The sequence below is a fragment of the Polyodon spathula genome, chromosome 9 (genome assembly GCF_017654505.1).
Source record: "Polyodon spathula isolate WHYD16114869_AA chromosome 9, ASM1765450v1, whole genome shotgun sequence".
Taxonomy (NCBI): Eukaryota; Metazoa; Chordata; class Actinopteri; order Acipenseriformes; family Polyodontidae; genus Polyodon; species Polyodon spathula.
The window spans coordinates 28615088-28634383 of record NC_054542.1 but is presented as its reverse complement, the minus strand read 5'-3'; the positions used below and the strand labels follow the sequence as shown (position 1 = coordinate 28634383).

General features: G+C 39.5%; 1 protein-coding gene across 1 annotated transcript in view; it reads left to right on the top strand.

Moving 5' to 3' along the window:
- Positions 1-17841, top strand: part of LOC121320611 (tetraspanin-7-like) — a 53643-nt gene extending 35802 nt beyond the window's left edge. Inside the window, exons 2-8 of the mRNA XM_041259089.1 lie at positions 7908-8096; positions 8559-8633; positions 10213-10308; positions 10420-10575; positions 10907-10990; positions 13647-13730; positions 15745-17841. Coding sequence (XP_041115023.1) covers positions 7908-8096; positions 8559-8633; positions 10213-10308; positions 10420-10575; positions 10907-10990; positions 13647-13715 — 669 coding nt within the window. The 3' untranslated portion in view covers positions 13716-13730; positions 15745-17841. The remainder of the gene's footprint in view (positions 1-7907; positions 8097-8558; positions 8634-10212; positions 10309-10419; positions 10576-10906; positions 10991-13646; positions 13731-15744) is intronic.
- Positions 17842-19296: the final 1455 nt, after the last annotated feature.

Sequence of the window (19296 nt, the reverse complement as noted above, 5' to 3'; positions counted from 1 at the left end):
TAATAGAAAATTGAAACCTATAAATCCCAGGCATGTCCATTGAGAGAGCTGTAAAGACATACAGCCTCACCACCAACTGTTGTCATATTTATTAACCATTTACCATACTGTAATAGGTTTATGGATTGGCATGGGACTGCCATAAACAGGTTATGGGGAAACAAAACACTTTGGATGAAAATTAAGCCACACAAGATGAATCATAAATAACCACATTGTTTTGACTTTAAGAACATTGCCAGTGTATAAGAGTTATCTTTTGTGCAGTGTCTGGTATTGGTAAACTAAACCTTTGTGATAATGGACACATTTTGAAAAGAAATAAGAGCTCAATGGTCTGTGATTCTAAAGTGCTGGCAGATGGCTGGCATCTGTTTAGCAGTTGGAAGGATGCAAGTGGTTTCGTTTTAATCCACAACAACCTTTAGAAAAACCGTGTGGTGTACTGATTCATCCCAACAGAGACCAGGAGAGAACAGGGTTTCTGGGAATGACTGACATCAAACCCCAGTCCCAGGGGTCTTGACATTATGTCTGAAGAGCGGGGATGGGCACTCCTAGTAGGATTGTATCCTAAAATAAAACACAGTACATTGTGCTATCAACTGAGTGGAAAAGCTTTTAAAACAATATTACATCGATTGACCAAATTTAGGGATATTCTTAATTTAATGTTAAACCCTTTCAGTTGGATCACTTAATGAAGCCTTGATCTTCTGTGGGTGTCCAGGCTGTGGCCCTAAATCTCCCTATATCTGATGGCATACTGTACAGGGGCACATCCAGGATTTCATTAGGGTGTTAGTACTTATGGAAGGTATTGGTTTGAAATTGCAAGAACTACAGTCAAATTTGACTTGAAACTACTTTGGTTGGCTTACATATTGACCTGAATGTGGGGCTAACTTGGTGAAAGCACTTCAGGTTTTTTCCTCAGGAGTGAGTACAGCACTGTAGTTAAAGCACATTATCAGTGATCCATACCACAGAGTCCACAGCATGTCATATTAGAATAGAAACAATCCCTTTAAGATTGTTCTATTTGTGGCATTTTTGGGTTGAAAATGAAATTCTGCATTGTCGACAGATTTCCTGCTTCCTTAACCTCCCTCCTCGACCCTGTTCCCATTTTTTCAGTTGCACAAAGTGTGACTGAAGCAGTGTGTGACTCCAAATTAAATTCCACCAATCAAGCTGTGATAACAAGCAGATTAGCACGCAACAGCATCAACGGGCCAGACTGAGCGGGCAGAGCAGCCTCCTCAACGCTTCAGACACATCAGCAGCATACTCTCCAGAAAGACTGCCAGTCAGCGCATAGGCAGACCCCTCTCATAACAAGTGCCCCTCATGTAGGGGGGGAGTATTTCAAAACTGAACCACTTTAAATGAATGACATGTATGTCTGCAAATCACAAACTGTTTAATACTCCCACATGTCCATATTGTACCATTGATCAGAAATGACTGATTAATAGCACATTTCTGGTTTAAAAAATGATTACTGATAAGAAAGTAGACCTTTATTAATTGCAATTATATCTTAGACAAGTTTAAATAAACCACCACAAAATGTTTAATCTCAAGCTTATTGTTTTCCTTTTAAAGCATCTGATAAGAGCATCAACTTGAGATCTGAAATCAATTACTTATATGCATGAGACACGTTTCTCCTTATATAAAGTCAAAATAAGTTTACTTTATGCTAAATGAACAAATTAATCTGTTATTGAGGAAGGTCTGATTTTATCAAAGTTTATTCACTGAACGATTCCCATCAGTAGTTTCTTCTGTGTTCCAGTGTGGTCTTACAGTAAGAGCCTCTTCTATTCTGTACAGGGAAGGAATGCTGCATCTATATCAAGGGAGAGAATTATCCCAGCTTTTGCATATCTGCAAGGTTCTAAAATTGTGGTTAAAAATTTCACGCACCACTGAGGTGTCAGTAATGCCTAACAGCACGAGCAATCACGTCCACTGCAAATGAGAAAAAAATATCTGCCTATCCTCCCGTGAGTGTTACAAAAAAAATAAACCTGTATTTCTATAATGAATCGGTGAGTTGCTGCCACAGGCAGCTGTGCGGTGGTGGTTTCATACCCTCTCGGACAACACATCATCAGCCGCTTTCTTTAAAGACGCAGTGCAGCACTGCAGGTGTTCCTAATAGAATGTCTGCTTATCCAGAGAAGGTGTCCACAGTAGTTAGAACTGTAGTTTCTGGTTACGTCATGGGAAAGGTGTAGTTATAATGAGTTTAAATCTACAGAGGTAAACTAACCCCCCAACCCCTTCCAACGGACGATTGATGTTTTTTTTTATGTATTCATAAGTGTTGTGTTGAGGCCTTAAAAGCGAACCCTGCTCAAGCGTTATAGCGATGGCGGTACAGCTGCAGGTTTGTCTCCAGAATATCTCAGCCCAATTAGAAACATGTATAGAAAAGTAAACAGGATATTGGTGAATATTTCATGTTATATCTCTGAATAATGCATTCTGCTCCAGGTGCTGTGCTAACTTGCATGTCCTTTGTTGTTTGAGGTTATTAAGGACTTCAAAGCAATGTCCAACCTATTGCTATTGGTCAAAGCTGTTCAAAGAGGCGTCTTTTCAATATGTTGTGTAATAAAAACAGGAAATAACTGGGCTCCTCTGTGCCAGTGGTATTACATTCAATCAGAGGCAGCAGAAGTTTTCAATAACTCACTGCTAAAGTTCCCAGATTCAATCACCACAAACTACTCTAGTCCACTGTCCAGGTATGTATGTTCAGTAAAAGATTAATGTGGGGTACCTGCTGCTTTCTGACAGCTCCCCATTATTTGTTTATTAACCAGATATCCAAGTTTCACCGTGACAGGCCTCGATTTTAACCTTTAGTCCCAGAAGTCTATTTTGGGATATTTACTGTATCTTCCCTATTGGTATATAATCAGTCTATCCACATTTAATAAATTCTGAATATTTCTATTCGCATAAATGCTTTAACTTTTTTAGTGCTGCTTTTATACAAAATGCTAAAAATGAAAACACCCCTGCAGTTTATTAATTATTGACCTAGGTACATGTTCCAGAATGCCCGTCTTACTGTTTTGTTCAGATAGGGGCGACCTCTTACCCTGAGCCTGGCCCTGCTTACTAGAAGTGTTGTGGTAATGCTGATATAATTCCTTAAATTAACCAAATTATTTAATTGAAATAGCTCCAGACACAAGTTACACATTTAATTACTGAAGCGGAGGTCTTAGGTCAATATATATCGACTTACCATAACCAGTCTGCAATAGTACTGTACTTTATAAGAGGTCTCTGCAACTGAAGGACACGGCACTGTGTAATTACAGCATTTTGAATCCATGAATTACTATTCTACAGTAGCAGTTACCAGTACATGCAGTGAAACATATACTGTTGAAGGAGCCGTCTATAATGACCGCTTTGGTGACTACAGGAATATAGAGCTATTGTTTAAACTCTTCTCCAGCAGTCGTAAGCAAGTTTGATTAGAATTCATTTTAAAAATCTAAATATATCAAATGTGCTTGTCGCAGAGTTTTCAAGATGGAGTCTGCAGCACTGCCTGGCTTTCTGACAGGTTGCTTTCTGTGCTCATGCAGGCTGACTGAAGTGATTCTCCTGTTCTTCCAATCCGTAAGTCTTTTGAGAAAGCAGACAAGAGTTAAGGCTGAACATTTTCCATAAAAACCAAAACAAAAAAAAATGATGAGGTCTCTTAAAGCTTGAATGGTTTTGATAGCTGTGAGCGATTTACATGTTAGTTTTTTTTTTTTTTTTTTTTTTTACAACTGTAAAAATGATGCTAAGCAAATATTTCTGTAGCATCGTTGCTGCGCTTTACTGAAGGGCTGTTAATGACAATGGCTTTCTGTTTCAGATACTTGAGCTTTGCAATGTGTTACACCACATCCCTAAAGTTTATCTTTGGTTTTGAACCCGTCAAAATCAGTAAACTAAAGCAACAACAGCAATCGCATTTATCCCACAATCCTAGTTTTTGATTTACTGTGGTGTCTGGCCATCTGTGTAATGAGCTGTTTTTGGAAGCGATTACTATTATATCTGTGCTATTAGGAAATTATCTTTCTAGCCTAATGACAAAACTGACAGGACTAAAACAACTTTTTTCAGGGGCCAGAATAACAGCAGAGAGGAAGATATTCCAAAGTGAGGAAAGCCACTTGAAGAACTGCTTGTTTCATTACTGATGGAGTATAACCCTGGGGGAAATTTATCTAACCACAATAAATAACCAACTTTTGCTTTAAAAAACAAAACAAAAGCACGTTCTCATTGTCGTTAGAACAATCATGTTTTTTTTTTCTGTTTTCTGATTTCTTTTTCCATACCTTATTTTTTCACTTTCATGGACTGTGAGTGTAAGGCTCAGGTGGGTTCCTATTACCTGCTGCTCAGGAAGTGAATTTATTGTGTGGTGGCAGGAAAAATTCCCTTCAAGTGAAAATCAAATAGCATTCTGAATATACTGTAGCTCTCCGTGGGACAGATACAGGAATTATCATTTATACAGGAATTATCATTAATACAGCCACAGTCTGCCCTGTGAACAAAACAGGCTGTTGATCCCATGGTGTTAGAATAAAAACTGACCTGAGTATGTAGGATAGTTCTCCAGCAATCACTTGTTCAGTACCTGTGGCTGTAGATAAGCACACAGAAAAGACCACAGTGCCCTCTGCTGGTGTTACAATTCAGAGATAACAGCTAAGGGGGGGGGGGGGGGGGGGGGTGGGGATCTGGGGGGGGGGGGGGGGGGTGGGGGGGGGGGGGGGGGGGGGGGGGGGTCTGGTTTTATATAATCCACGGCTATTGTGAGTAGCTGTAGCTTTTCCTCCGAGCATGCAGTTCACCCAGGTCTTGTTGCCAGGGTCAGTTTCAGACACTGCAGTCATGTCAGCACTAGGGTTGCACATCGCATCACAGTTTTGTGTATGCGCATTGTGTGCTTCCTTCTGTCACCCTCGTCAACACTGCTACTTCAAAAATCGGTGTGAAATTGTGTAGCCGATCTGCATGACACCTGGTAGAGCATGCCAATGTGAAAACACTTGATGGAATGTCCAGCTGTCTTAACATACTGTGACAGAGCTCTCAGGCCTACTGTATTGTATTTCTGTGAACAAGGCTGCAATATATTACAGCCTGTATGGACTAGTAGGTTGCACTGCGTGTCCATCTGTATTAAAAAGGGATAACACTTTTACTGTGTGCTGGTGATACTGGTTGATTTTAAAGTAATGTAGCCACTTTGTTCTACTGTTGTTGAAAATAAACTGAGCATTAAAAGACAGTTAGCACTATTGTAACACGTTTATTTTCGGGAAAAAAAATAAGGTATATAAATGATGGACATTGATGAAATGTTTTTGGTTTCTTTATAATCACTCGATCATTCATCTTTGACCATGACACGCTTGAGTGACTATGACTAAAGCATATGCACTTAATCACCTAATTAGCGAGACAGTTGATTGGACACTGGATATGGAGTGATTTCAGCTGTTGAATTGCAAGCTTGAATAAACGCAATAAAGAAAATCACAGAGATAAAAACAACATGCCACGTCTGTCAAGAGAGCAGCGCCTTCGTACAATCGGCATGTTAGAGGCTATACTAGGGCAGCGTACTGTGGCTCACCATCTCGGGTGCTCACAGCCAGCAATTTCAAACCTGGGGAGACGGTATAACCAGACACACTCTGTCCATGACAGGCCATGAACTGGGAGACCATGAGTCACAACACCTGCCCAAGATCAACAGATCTTTTTGCAGCATCTTCGTGATGTCAACTGTTAATCAGCACAATAACAAGTCACTGCAGCGCTCTAAAACAGAGTTTGTCATTTTTCAATCGCATCTAGTGAATTTTATCCAAATATAAGTGATACGTTTCTTTTGATGCTCAAACATAAGTGATATGTTTATTTTGGTGCACAGTATAGAAATGTGCAGGAGGAGGCAACAAGAACAACAATGGGCAATCATCTCAGACCACAGTGGGCACAAAACCTACAAGTGGCAGTTTAGTGAAAACCTGGCTACTTAGTCAAGGGACCAACAAAATCTGGCATTAGTAGGGGGTGGTCTTAGTACTGAGGAGGCTGTAGATATAATGTATTGTAATACATTTTTACCATAGGTTTATTAGTGTGAGCACATTTTAACTGTTTTCTTTCCAGATTCCACATGACTATATTTTAGTGTTCCATTATGCAAACTGTTCCATTTTACTGTTTTCATTGGATTTTGTTTCTAAATTAGTTCTTTGCAAAGAGTTGCATCCAAGATTTCAGAATTTGTCATATGTAGTACATTGTGTTGCAGGGAAAAATTCTATTTTGTACAAGAAACAGAATCTAGTTGTATAAGTAAAGTCGATTTTCTCATTTCAAAAATGCTTGGGCATTACAGGGTTAATAAGGTTCTGTACATTTGGCACTGCAGACGGTGACCTTAACACTGAATACAAGAGTGGCCTTAATATTGAAGGTGACTTTACAATAGGAATAATTCAGGACTGTATAAACGTGGCTGTAATTGTGAAGTGGTCTTTTTTGCTCTGGTGGCCTCAATACAAGGTTTTACTTTATTGCAAGGTTATAAACTTTTTAACAAAGCCCAAATTCTTCTCAAGGAACGGCTGAGAGAATGTTGCAAACAGCATAGTGAAACATTACAAACTGTTACAAACTGCCTTTCCTGGTCCATGCAGCATGAACTGTAACGAAACCTTGGACATGGCTTTTACGATGCTCTTGAATTTAGGAAATAATGGTTTGCAGCTATTTATATTTATATGTAGGTATCGAAAGGTCTACTTGCTGGGAGTTGTCACCAGACTGGATAGATAGTGCTAACGTACTGTAACAGTTTGATGAGGTAATAATAACCTCTTCAAAGCAGACATTCTGCATAGCATATGTTATTTATGTGTAGCTATATGTAATTTACTGAACAGTACAAAAAGATTTCCAGTACTATTGCTGGAAAGCAGTCCTTACCAAAGTGTATTCATAACTCATTAATAAAGATGTAGGAGACTGCCGTTGCCCTTGGGCTCAGACGTGACCCAGCGTTGTTGGTTTTATGTTTCTATTTTGTTTCAAAAGGAGGTCACAAGCCTGGGTCATTACTGAACTGGTAAGTGTGACTTCATGTTTCACACAAGATGAACTATCCAAGCAATACAGGTAAGAGGGTGGATAAGTCAGCTCTCTGCAGTAGTTTTTAGCTTGACCCCGCCAGCCTGGCTTTCAACCGCACAGGGAAAGTGCCCTGCAGTAAGTTGTTCTTGGGTGCCTGCCAGTTGAATGGGTTTTGAGTGACCCAGGTAAGTAATTTCTGCTTCAGTCAGACAGCTCACTGATAAGACTGGGTCATAGCTTTTAGGCTAATTGGTTCTTCAAGTTGATCAGCAAACTGGGAGGATGATTATTTCTGTCACCCTGGTGACCACAGTGTAGCCACACAGAGACTGTAAACTGCCGTCTGTATTGTAGACCTGAAATACAACAGCACAGCTGTCCTTTTTAATAATAAATAAATAAATAAATAAAACATATAAACATAGTTTACATAGTTTAGATCTTTTATTTAACATGTAATCAAAGAAACTGCCAAATGATATTGCAAATTCTGTTGGAAGCCATAATAGTAGTACAGTTTTCATGTTAGATTTTTAAATGTCTGTTTTTTTTCGTTAAGTATATGGAAAACTACAAAACAGTATGCAATTCAGTGCAAACGTAACATTGTTCAGGTACCAGGTTTTTGGTACACCTGCACATGCATTCCCTTGTTTTTAGTCAGTTTTCTTAGGATTCAATCTTGAATTTACTGAAATTTAAAATGTTTTTTTCATTTGCAGATCACAGGTGCAATCCTACTTGCTGTTGGAGTATGGGGCAAGCTCACCTTGGGGACGTACATTTCCCTTATTGCTGAAAACTCCACCAACGCCCCCTATGTCCTGATCGGAACTGGTACTACTATTATTGTCTTTGGGCTGTTTGGATGCTTTGCCACATGCCGTGGAAGCCCATGGATGCTGAAATTGGTATGTGACCAAATGAAATAAAATTGTATCTGCTTGTTTCACAGACCCCTATTAGAACTAATCTAGGGCACAATGGTGTTACCTTAGTGTTACTCACATTCCATGCAAGCATTTATAAATGCAATATGTGGTGAATATGACATCCTGCATCAGCTACTGTTTTGTGATCTAGATTACCCTGATTCTTCATGTTGATGGAAAATGTGTCTCCAGTTTGAATCACAACTGCAGAAAAAAACTTTCAGAATCAACAAGAAGACTTGACACAAGAAGAGATGTTATCCACAATATTTAGATTTTGTTGCAATTTATGAAATGCTGTTCATCATTTGGGAAACGGTCATCTTGTCTTCAGTGTTTGGATTTGGTAGCTGCAGTGTATTTAACTGTGTAATATTCTTGCAGCCCCGGATGAGTTTGTATGCAGTCTTGACCTGTTGTTTTCGTCACCTCTGTTGACAGTATGCTATGTTCCTGTCTCTGGTGTTCCTGGCTGAGCTGGTGGCTGGTATTTCTGGCTTTGTGTTCCGACATGAAGTAGGTACCTCTCCCACCGGAATATTGAGTTTTGACATTTATTTAGTTGATCAAAAGCATAATTTTGATTTATTAAAGTAATTTAATTTATGTTAATTTGGACACCATATCTGAACGAGTTATGTCTGCAAATGTATATCTGAGTGTGGCATCCACGTTGTGCTGATAACACTGTGTAACAATTTTTTAATTTTTTTTGGTTCCTGGGTAGTAAGATGTTATTTGTGACCAGGACAGTTATATTTTGAAATTTACCTATTTTCCAGAACATTCCAGGTAGATTCAGTGCTGAGTAAACTTGGAGTAACTTCTAGAACTTTCTAGAACTTTCCAGTAATATAAATAGTAGTATAAATACAGGGGCCTTAAGCCCACCAGTTCAGTTTAGTTCCAGCTGCCTAAGTGGATACATATCTGCATTTTTCTGAGATGGCATCAAGATGCTGCAATGGTGGCATTCCTGATGGGTCTCCAAGGCGGTTTTACCAAGTTTCCCTGCTATCTTTGCCTTTGGGACAGCAGGGACACCAAGGCGCACTACCACAGGCGGGACTGGCCACAGCGGACCGAGTTCTCTGTGGGGAGGAACAACGTCAAGTGGGAGCCACTGGTGGACCCCCGGAAGGTGCTGATGCCACCACCGCATGTCAAATTGGGTCTTATGAAACAATTTGTCAGAGCTCTAGATAAGGAGTCGGCAGCCCTCAAGTACCTTCAAGACTTCTTCCCTAAGCTGTCTGAGGCAAAGGTCAAAGCCGGTGTCTTCGTCGGACCACAGATAAAGAAGATCCTGGAGTGCAATGAATTCCCCAAGAAGCTCACTAGTAAGGAGAAAGCGGCTTGGAACAGCTTTGTTGCAGTGGTTCGGGGCTTCCTGGGCAATCACAAGGCCGAAAACTATGTGGAGCTGGTTGAGACTCTGGTGAAGAACTACGGCACAGTGGGCTGTAGAATGTCCCTCAAAGTCCATATCCTTGATGCTCATCTTGATAAATTCAAGGAGAACATGGGAGCGTACTCGGAGGAGCAAGGCGAGCGCTTCCACCAGGATATACTGGACTTTGAACGTCGCTACCAAGGATAGTATAACGAGAACATGATGGGAGACTACATTTGGCGGCTGATTCGTGAAAGTGATTTACAGTATAATCGTAAATCCTGAAAAACTACTCACTTCTAAATCTTTTGTAGTCATTTTTGTATTACTTTAGTATAAATACATGTTAATTTGGATTCATATGTTGTTTCTTTCTGACTTTATGTGAACGAAAAAGACTGTTTTCTCATTGGAAATAGGTAAATTTCAAAATATCACTGTCCTGGTCACAAAAGCAAAGTTTGTGGGGAATAATAGCCATTTTCTATACTTTTGAGGCATAAGCAATTAGGAAATAACACTTACTACCCAGGAACAAAAATTGTGTTACATAGTGTAATAAAATAACCATATTTCACAAGCCTTGCATGTTCCTGCAGGAGCTTACATTTCCAGGCTTTCCAAACAAATAATGACTGCATGCTCATTCTCCAAGATGTCTGCATTGTGTAATTGTTGGTTCTGTTTCGATTTTCTTTCCAGATCAAGGTCACATTCCTCAGGACTTACAACGAAGCTGTCCTCGACTACAACGCGAGTGATGAGCGAAGCAAGGCAGTGGATTATGTACAGACAAGTGTGAGTAAGAAGAGAGGTGTCTGGAATAGCCATAGAGTGCAAGTCTCTTCCTGGCTCAGTTCATTTAAATCTATATTCTTATTTGGTCTCCTGTTTTTGTTTCCCTTGCAGCTGCGCTGCTGTGGAGTGCAGAACTACACCAGCTGGTTCAGCAGCAACTACTTCCATGACAACGGCATCCCGCGCAGCTGCTGTGCCAACGTCAGTGACTGCAGCCAACAGGACATGCGCAATGCCACCATTGCTTACACCAAGGTGTACCAGCAGGTACGTCCCGGACCATACACCAGGGGTCCACTATTGACAGCACTAATGTATTTGCTCAGCAGGTACACCATAGATACATGTATTGTTACGTTCCTCCAGATTTTCCTGAACAAATAATTGATGGCTTGATTAACGTGGTATTTATTATGGAAGGGGTTAGATAGTGCTGCAGGCTAAACCCCTTGCTGTATTAGTTTGTTACATCCCTTCTGTTTTGTTTTCCCTCAGTGAATATTCTGCACATCCATAAGTTTAGAAAACAGCATTTGTTATTGCTTTGACAACTGATGATTCATTTGGGCAGATGAGTCAATCTTCCTTTTGGTTTCAGGGCTGTTACGATTTGGTGACCAGCTTTATGGAGACCAACATGGGCATCATAGCTGGAGTTGCTTTCGGAATTGCGTTTTCACAGGTAAAGTTTACAACATTTGATCCATGTACTTTTCTTTCATGTTCACGTAGTGATTGTGAGGGATTGATTGTGAAGTATGAAGGTCCTAAACAATATACATTATTAATAAATAAAGTCAGAACAATGGAGTGGAATTATGCTCTTCATTTTGCTTCTAAAATATGTATTTTTGCCTGGGTGACTTCCAAGACTGGTCACCATGGAAAACACATTTTTGGAAGTAAAGTAACAAATGTCCGAGTCGCTCTGCATTGGTACAGTAGTAAAACTGTCTGCACGTGTGAAACTGATTGCTCATTAAAATCTTTTGGGCCATATTTTCAAAGCGTTTCCTCCATTCTTTTATTTAACTATTTTTAAAAAATAAAATTATGTTAATGAGAAACAAAACACCTTGAGTGCTTGGAAAGTTCAATATGATCACTTGTAGTTTTGTAAAATTAACAATCGTTTGACCTCGTTCAAAAATAGGAGTTAAAGACTGTAGTAAATGCTTTGAAAATATGGCCTTTTACATAGAGTGGTATCTGTTTCTGAGATATTTAATGAGAAAGGTGTCCTGAGTGGGGTAAAACAGCCAAGAAAGACCCACCACAGAGATGTAGTTGTCTGTACAATATGTGTTGGAAGGTAGTGTGTGATAATGCAACTAATTATTATACATGAGATAAAGGGCAAGTGAGTTATATATTATATAGCATTAAAAAGTCTGCATCCTTTTGCCATCAGTGATACACACAATCACTTACTTTAATTAAGCTTCCTTGAGCTCCTCAAGGCTTCTTACTGCTAATCAGTTGTACACTTTACATGATTAATTCTGATTACCATGTGAGACTTTAAAACAGCTCCCTCAGTCGACCTGGATGCACCTGTGTGTCTCTTGCAGGGTGTTTAGAGTAAGATGAAACAAAATATCTGGGTTATTGTCAATGAATTCTTATTTATAGATCTTGATTGGTTAGAGCATTCTTCTGTAGCAGTGTGTGGAAGGGTGGTGAATTCACTGACACAGGAGACAGAAAGTTGTAGCGCTAAACACCACTTGGGTGTGAGAGTTATTAATTTCCACAAGATGGCACTGTTGTCCTATTATTACCAACAATGGTATAAGGCTTGACAGATCACCTTGGGTAGGTACACATGCAGGTGGACAAAACAGAAGGCACAGGGCTCCCGAGTGGTGCATCCAGTAAAGGCGCTCCGTGACGATGTGCCCTATAGCCTGGAGATCGCAAGTTCAAATCCAGGCTATGTCACTGCCAACCGTGACCGGGAGTTCCTAGGGAGTGGTGCACAGTTGGCACAGTGCCGCTTGGGAGGGACGGAGGGCTAGGTCGGCCGGGGTGTCGTCAGCTCACCGCACACCAGCGACCCCTGTGATCTGGCCGGGCGCCTGTGGGCTTGCCTGTAAGCTGCAGAGCTGCGTTGTCTTCCGATGCTGTAGCTCAGGGTGGCTGCATGGTGAGTCCGCAGTATGTAAAGATGCGAGCGCTGATGGCATATGACTAAATTGGGGAGAAAATGACAAAAAAGAAATAATTGGCGACGACTACATTTATAAAAAAAAAAAAAAAAAAAAAAAAAAAAAAAAGGCAGAAAATAAAGCACTATTAAGAAAACTACAAAATAAAAAGTGTTGCACTCTGCAGCATTTCCCCGACCAGCGCTACCCACACGGCCTAGACTCTACAGTTCCCTCAACTGCGTGGCTTAAAAATATACTTTTGGGGTCTGCCCAAGGTTTCTCCGCTACTGCTATATTTTTTATCTTGTTTTATTTTGTTTGTGGGTGGTTCATTTCTCGGTCTGGCCGCAAAGCTTCCCTTGGCTTGTTTTATGTCCTATAGGGGCATATCTGAGGGAACAACGGAGCATTATTTTATAGGCCCAGCAATCCCCCAAGGCCCGGCTCCCAACCGTTCAGATAGAGGGAGAGACCACATCCTCTCGTCCCACCTCTCCGTGTCATTGCAATGACTGACAGCCGCATTACGGTGCTTCCTACAGAACCATGCATGTGCCAGCACAGACCTTGTTACACAGTGCATAAAAGCTGAATATTTAAATTACTATCCAAGTGCTTTCTTTAAATCATATTGCCCCCTCCGTCACCCGCCAACAAACTATCTTGCTCCCTACTCATCTGTGCCCAATTTAACACCAGACTGGACAGTCCCTATTAGGCCTAATGGGAATAGCATGCAGTTAACCTCCATGTGACCTGTTAAAGGGCTGGGCTGTGTTTTCACTCCGTTGACGATGAATGTTATCGGGAAGAAAAAATCAATGAAAGCCATTAACTGCGGCTTAGCTCTGATTTCCTTAGTCCTTCCTCGCTCTCCATGAAGAGCCAACACCCACTGTGACTTCAGAGCCTTCTTATAGTAAGAAGCTATATTTACAAACCAAGAGACTTACACTGTGAAGACAAGCCCTTCACCCAGTCCTGGGTTTCACAAGAGCCAGAAGTTTGAAATATATTGTTCCTCTCTTACAGCTGCATGAACAACTCCTACAGTTCTCCTATTAGTAACCCTACAGACATGTGTGACTTAGTCAAGCTGATAAGAGCACTCAGCTCAGAGCAGATTTACCAGGCACCCGATTGTTCAATCTCCCGTACTAACCGTGCTGCACTTTCTTCTCTACACAGTTAATTGGAATGCTGTTGGCCTGCTGCCTGTCACGATTTATCACTGCCAATCAATATGAAATGGTGTAACGGCAAGGGAAGAGGGTGAGTTCACACGCCAGCAGCTCCTCAGGAACTCAAGACTGTCACTGCCATTTACTGCAGCCCTGCACTGAGAGCACACAGCACACAACTCCCAGTACCTGCCAGCTGTAAAACATGTTGTATGTTAACATCCCTAAGTGCTCATGTGCCAGTGCCTAAACCAGGCTTCGGTAATATATTATTTATATATTTTATAATACGATTTCAACATGAATCTGTTTTAAGCTTGGCATTGGTCATTTAATATATCTTCATTAAAACATATATATATATATATATAATCTCTCTCAATGTTTTAGTTTTAGTGATAACAATGTCCAGAAGTCAATTTCTTGAATGTGTTTATTGATTTTCTTTTTCTTTATAAAGCTGCAGAATCTCATATTTGTCTTCAATTTGTTGCAGTCTGTGTACTACATTCTTCCATAGTTCACTGTATGTCGTCTGTGCTCTTTTAGTAAGCAGTCAGGATCCAAGTTATTTAAATATCTAAGTAATGAGTATTAAACAGTAGCACTACCACTGTTACTGCACACAGTACTGTGCTTTAGACGGCTGTGATAAAACACAATCTAAATGTATTAAGAAAGAATATGCCTTTCCAGCTCTCCTTATTATATTTATGAAGTTTGAAGTTATGAGGCTAATCCAATACACAATGCTTTTATTATACTGCAGAAAGATTTACTACAAACATTAAAAATGTGTTTGAAGAGAAACCTGCAAATGTCTGCAAACGTGGCAGCATGAGCCCCCAGAGGTCAGGGTGGGTAGAGGTGAACAGACATGCCTGGATGAGAAACACAGCCTGCACCATACATAGGAGGAGGAGGGGAGGGGGGGAGCATGTCCCAGTTTGCTTTAACAGGCTAGCATGTTAATATATTAGAGGCAGGCCCTTCTTTCCACTGTTATATTAAACAGGCAGTTACCGTTCCCACCCAGGCCTATAAATCCACATTTGCTTTGCATTACGCCAGTGGGAAGACTACACCTCCTGTCTCAACATATTGGTAGCTTGCACAATTGTTTTGGGGTCACTTTTTTAAGGGGGTGTGTAACTTATTTTGGTTGTTACATTCATGGCCACAATCCTCTACCTACCTCAATGACCTGCTGTGGTAGTGTCTGCAAACTTGAATTGTATAGGTTTATATACAGAACACGACACAGCACCAGTTAGTACGTTAAGCAGAGGTCTCTACTCGGGGAAACAGCAAGATAAGCAAGATTGATACAGGTGAATGGATTGCTGGGAGATTAGAGAACAAGTACAATGGCTGCACAGTAGTGAAAGAGCAATGAAGCTGCAACCCCAGCCTAATAGTTGTGATAAAACACTGTGACAAATGTTCATAGAAAATGATGATAATGTATATAATACACTATATTCCTTTATGTTTCTGAGCAGTTTCTTAACTTTTTGGATATATCACTGACGTATAGCAATTGCTTCTTTGTTTGACTAAGTTTGAGGGCTTTCACATAAATAAGAATCATATTACAGAACACTTTAAAATATTATGCACAAATCAGATTTTGCATAGCATATCATTGACCTTAAACAAAAGTTGCAATATGTGGTGTGAAATACGATTTGAGAAACCAATATATGGTGTACGACAAACACGTGGCCAAGCGAAACGCAAAGTAAAGCTTTATAATAACGCCCAACAAATGACGTACTAATTTATTATAAATCACAAAATACAGTATTTTAGCCTGGCACTACCATTAAACATTAGTGTTTTTTTTAAAACATTAATGTTTTTTTTAAACTTTCAACGTAAGCCGTATGTTCTGACAACAGTACACAGAGTAAGATGCACTGGAATTTTTTAGAAGTCCTTAACAGCTCTTAGCTTATTTCTCATATCTGATTTTTAATAAAAAAACAATCTTTCTGCTTTATCTCAAACCGGTACAACACGTCATATTTGTGGGAAGACGGTAATGTGGGAAATAAAATCTGGATGTTTTAATTTGGTTTTTTTTTGGTTTTTTTGTATTTCAGGGAGATAAAGACTGCATCTGTCAACCTGAAATAGTGGAAGACTGTGGGAGGACACCTCAAGAATGCTAGCACACTCCATTCTCATTCTTTCTGCTCTCTTCAAATTGTAGTGCAACAACGCTAGCACACTCCGTTCTCTTTCTCTCTGCTCACTACTTATTGTAACACATCCTTCCTTGACATACAGTTGTCCCATGAAAACAAGCTTACTTTACTACCCTTAACGATCCCTGTCGGCCTCAAGATCAGTGTGTCAACTTTATAACATAGGTCCTTCGCCGCTGTGGACATGCATGTAGTATCTGGGTTGTATCTTTGCTATTTAAAATGTGTAAGCATTAACTACATTTCTATAAAAGACTAAAAATCTAAAAAAACTGTTGATACATTCTAGTTTTCCATCCAGTACCTTTTTATTTTCAGCCAAAAAGGAAAGATTTTCAGAAATGATGCAAGTATACATGAAAATAATAACAAGAAAAGAAAAACAATGTAAAGATGTAGTGCTTGAAGGGAGCACTTCTCCCGGATGTTAGACTACAGTCTCTTAATCTTACTGTATGCGTAACGCTTCTGCTTTTTGTTGCTATATTGAGTACATCACTGTATCTGATCCTGTGTAATGTTATTATTACTAAAATGTGCGCAGTTGCTTTGTATATGAATATTCTTTGTATTGTGTGTGGTTTTTTTTTGTTTGTTTTGTTTAGTAGGTCAGTGATCCACAAACTTTCAGGAAGCTGGTTTGGGGTTTAAATATTTTCTTAACAGAGTCTATGGAATTCAAAAGGGGTTAAATAAGAACAAAACACACTTCAGCTTTGTCCTTGTGGTTGTGTATAGTGTTGCAATGCAACTTGGGGTTTAATAAGAAAATAAAGGATTTTATTTTTTAATGACATTATTTTGTTGTATAGTTACCATGTTGTAACTACATGTTCTGATTTATATTAGAACCTCAGAGTTATGAACACCACAACTGACTGGTCAACCAAACACAACACCTGAAACCAGACACAGGGCTCCTGTAATAGGTGTGTTTAAATGAAAAACACAGCTCTGTTGGCTTCTTTTTGGTTATTATTATTATTATTATTATTATTATTATTATTATTATTATTATTCCTCATTTTAAATATGTAAACCTTGTATTAATACGGTACACATACAATACATTATTGAACAGTTTCAGAGTTAGACACTTCAGTCTTATGAGCATCCTCCATTCCCTTTGTGTTCATACCTGTGGGGTTCTACTGTCGTTAAGTGATACCCAAGGCTTTGAAATGAAAGAAGAAAACAGTCCACAACAGTTTCAGACTTTATTCCACTCCCAATAGTCTTTTAAATCATGAGTCCAAGCTTCGTGAGGCCTACAAATAATGGTTTGAAAATAAGGCTGTCACTTTAAATTTGTCTGAGAAATATCGTTTATCTTGCTATAGCCCTGTTCAGTTGCACATTAGAAACGCACAGTGCCTCATGAATATCAGTTGTGCACTTCTGCCATTCTCTTGCAAATCAGTGCAGCTGTTAACTGTAAAATCACATAACCTTCCTATTTGCAAAGCTACAGCCTGCTTCTTGAAAACCCTGCTGGAAAACACTGGAAAATTTTGTTCTTACTGAAACGTCAAACAACTGTGCATTTACAGTAGGTCTAAATGGCTTCTTGTGCTGTATTAGATCACTGTTGTAACTGCATAGAGTGTCCCTTGCAGTCCTGGGTGCAGGAGTAAAGGGAGCACTGAATTAGATGACTTTAACCTTATTTAATAAAACTGTGATGTGAGTAACTCAGGCTGGGTGATTCAAAAGCAGCCTTCTGTATTATTTGTTGTGTACTGTACGTGTTTATTGCCTTGTTTTGAAGTTGTTGCAGGCTGCCACCAGTGATGTTTGTGTAGGTGGTTTAGTGTTCAAAGCAAACTAGAAAATTCAGTAGAAAAAAATCTCCTCAGTTTGAAGGGATTATAAAAGTTTTCGTATAAAAAAAAAAAAAAAAAAAAACTTTTTAAACTCATCACCAGCTAGCATGCCAACAAAAGTATGTTGATATTGTAAGCAATTGTGATCTTTAATAAACAGTCATTACAACTTTCTCAATGGTGTGGCTTTGTTGCGAAGAACTGATCGCTGAAAGCACAGTAATACTCTTAAATTAGCCTTTGCCAGTTCAGAGAGAGGAGATCATGGGTTAATGTGTGTTTTCCATTAGAAGTAATTTTTCAGTCCCAAGCCCAGGTTGGATACATAGAGGCTAGTTCATAAACGTCAATGCAGTACTGTGTTTATTCCATTAATAAGGATAAGACAACTGACAGGAGTGAGCCATTTCAGTTAGCAAGCAGCAAAATCTTTCTATAGAATAAAATAAAATGAAAGAAACCATTTAGACTTGCTGAGCTGATGCTAGATTGTTCTGTCTTAAATATTCTTGTGTAATAACAGGTAGAAAGACGAATTTGTAAGCAACATTCCTGCTAAGTGCTAGAAAAATCTGTAAAGCCAATCCCAGGTGGTTAAATACTTAAAAGCTGGTTTTATCTTCTGTTCTTTTATTTCTGGGGCTTTCTAATAAAGCTTTTGGGATTTACACCGTGGGCATGAGACAAAACACATGGATGAAACTGTTTTCTGAATGCAAATACTGAGGTACAGGGCTCGACTCTGATGCAAACAGCGCAATCGCAGACGCAGTTGTTAAAGTCAAACGCGTCTGCCCTGTAGGCCGTGGCTTTTTCAAAAGTGCGATTCCGATCAAAAAAAACCCAGCCCAGGCGCGTTTAGTGATTAATCAGCTGATTAATTTTCTAGCGGGACATGAAGTGCCGCATCAAGTTCCATCTGAAATTGTAATGCACTAGAGTGTCAGTATAACCAGTGACTTTTGTGATTGGTAATATTTGCAGGGTTACTCAAAAAAGAGCAGGTTTTGTACCGGTACTGTTTCGATATGACCCGGACCAGGTAAACCGACACGGTATCGATACAGTGAAGTCAATATTCTGAAGCAATCGCACGTCTTGCTTTACAGTTTAAATACTTTAAACAGCTTAGTACTTGTATCATGGCGACACCAAAAATGCCAAAATAAGTGACAAAATAATCTCCACAAAATTAGTGATGATGGCAGTGAGGTAAGGCGTAATGCAGACCAATGCGGCTCTTAAATAAAATCCCTTGTGAGGTAATATCAAAAAAAGCAAAAAAAAAAAAAAAAAAAAAAAAAAAAAAAAATCCATTCCCAAAGCCGTGATATGCCCGCTGTGTTTGCAACTTCGTGTTTTTAAAGACGGCTAATTGTTTTTATCTTTTTGTTCGTCTCATAACAGAATACTGTACGTGGACAGAAAATAACCCACAACAGGGTGCGCGGTACCGCACGCTACCTTCCCGCCCTGGCTGCGTTGGGAAGTGCGGTAAGAATTATCTTACCGCACACCCTGGAGTGGGTTATTTCGCTTATAAAATGGCTAATTTTTTTTTTTTTTTTAATAATTACACAAACTGTCTTTTTAAAGGAAAAAATAGGAAATATATTATGTATCC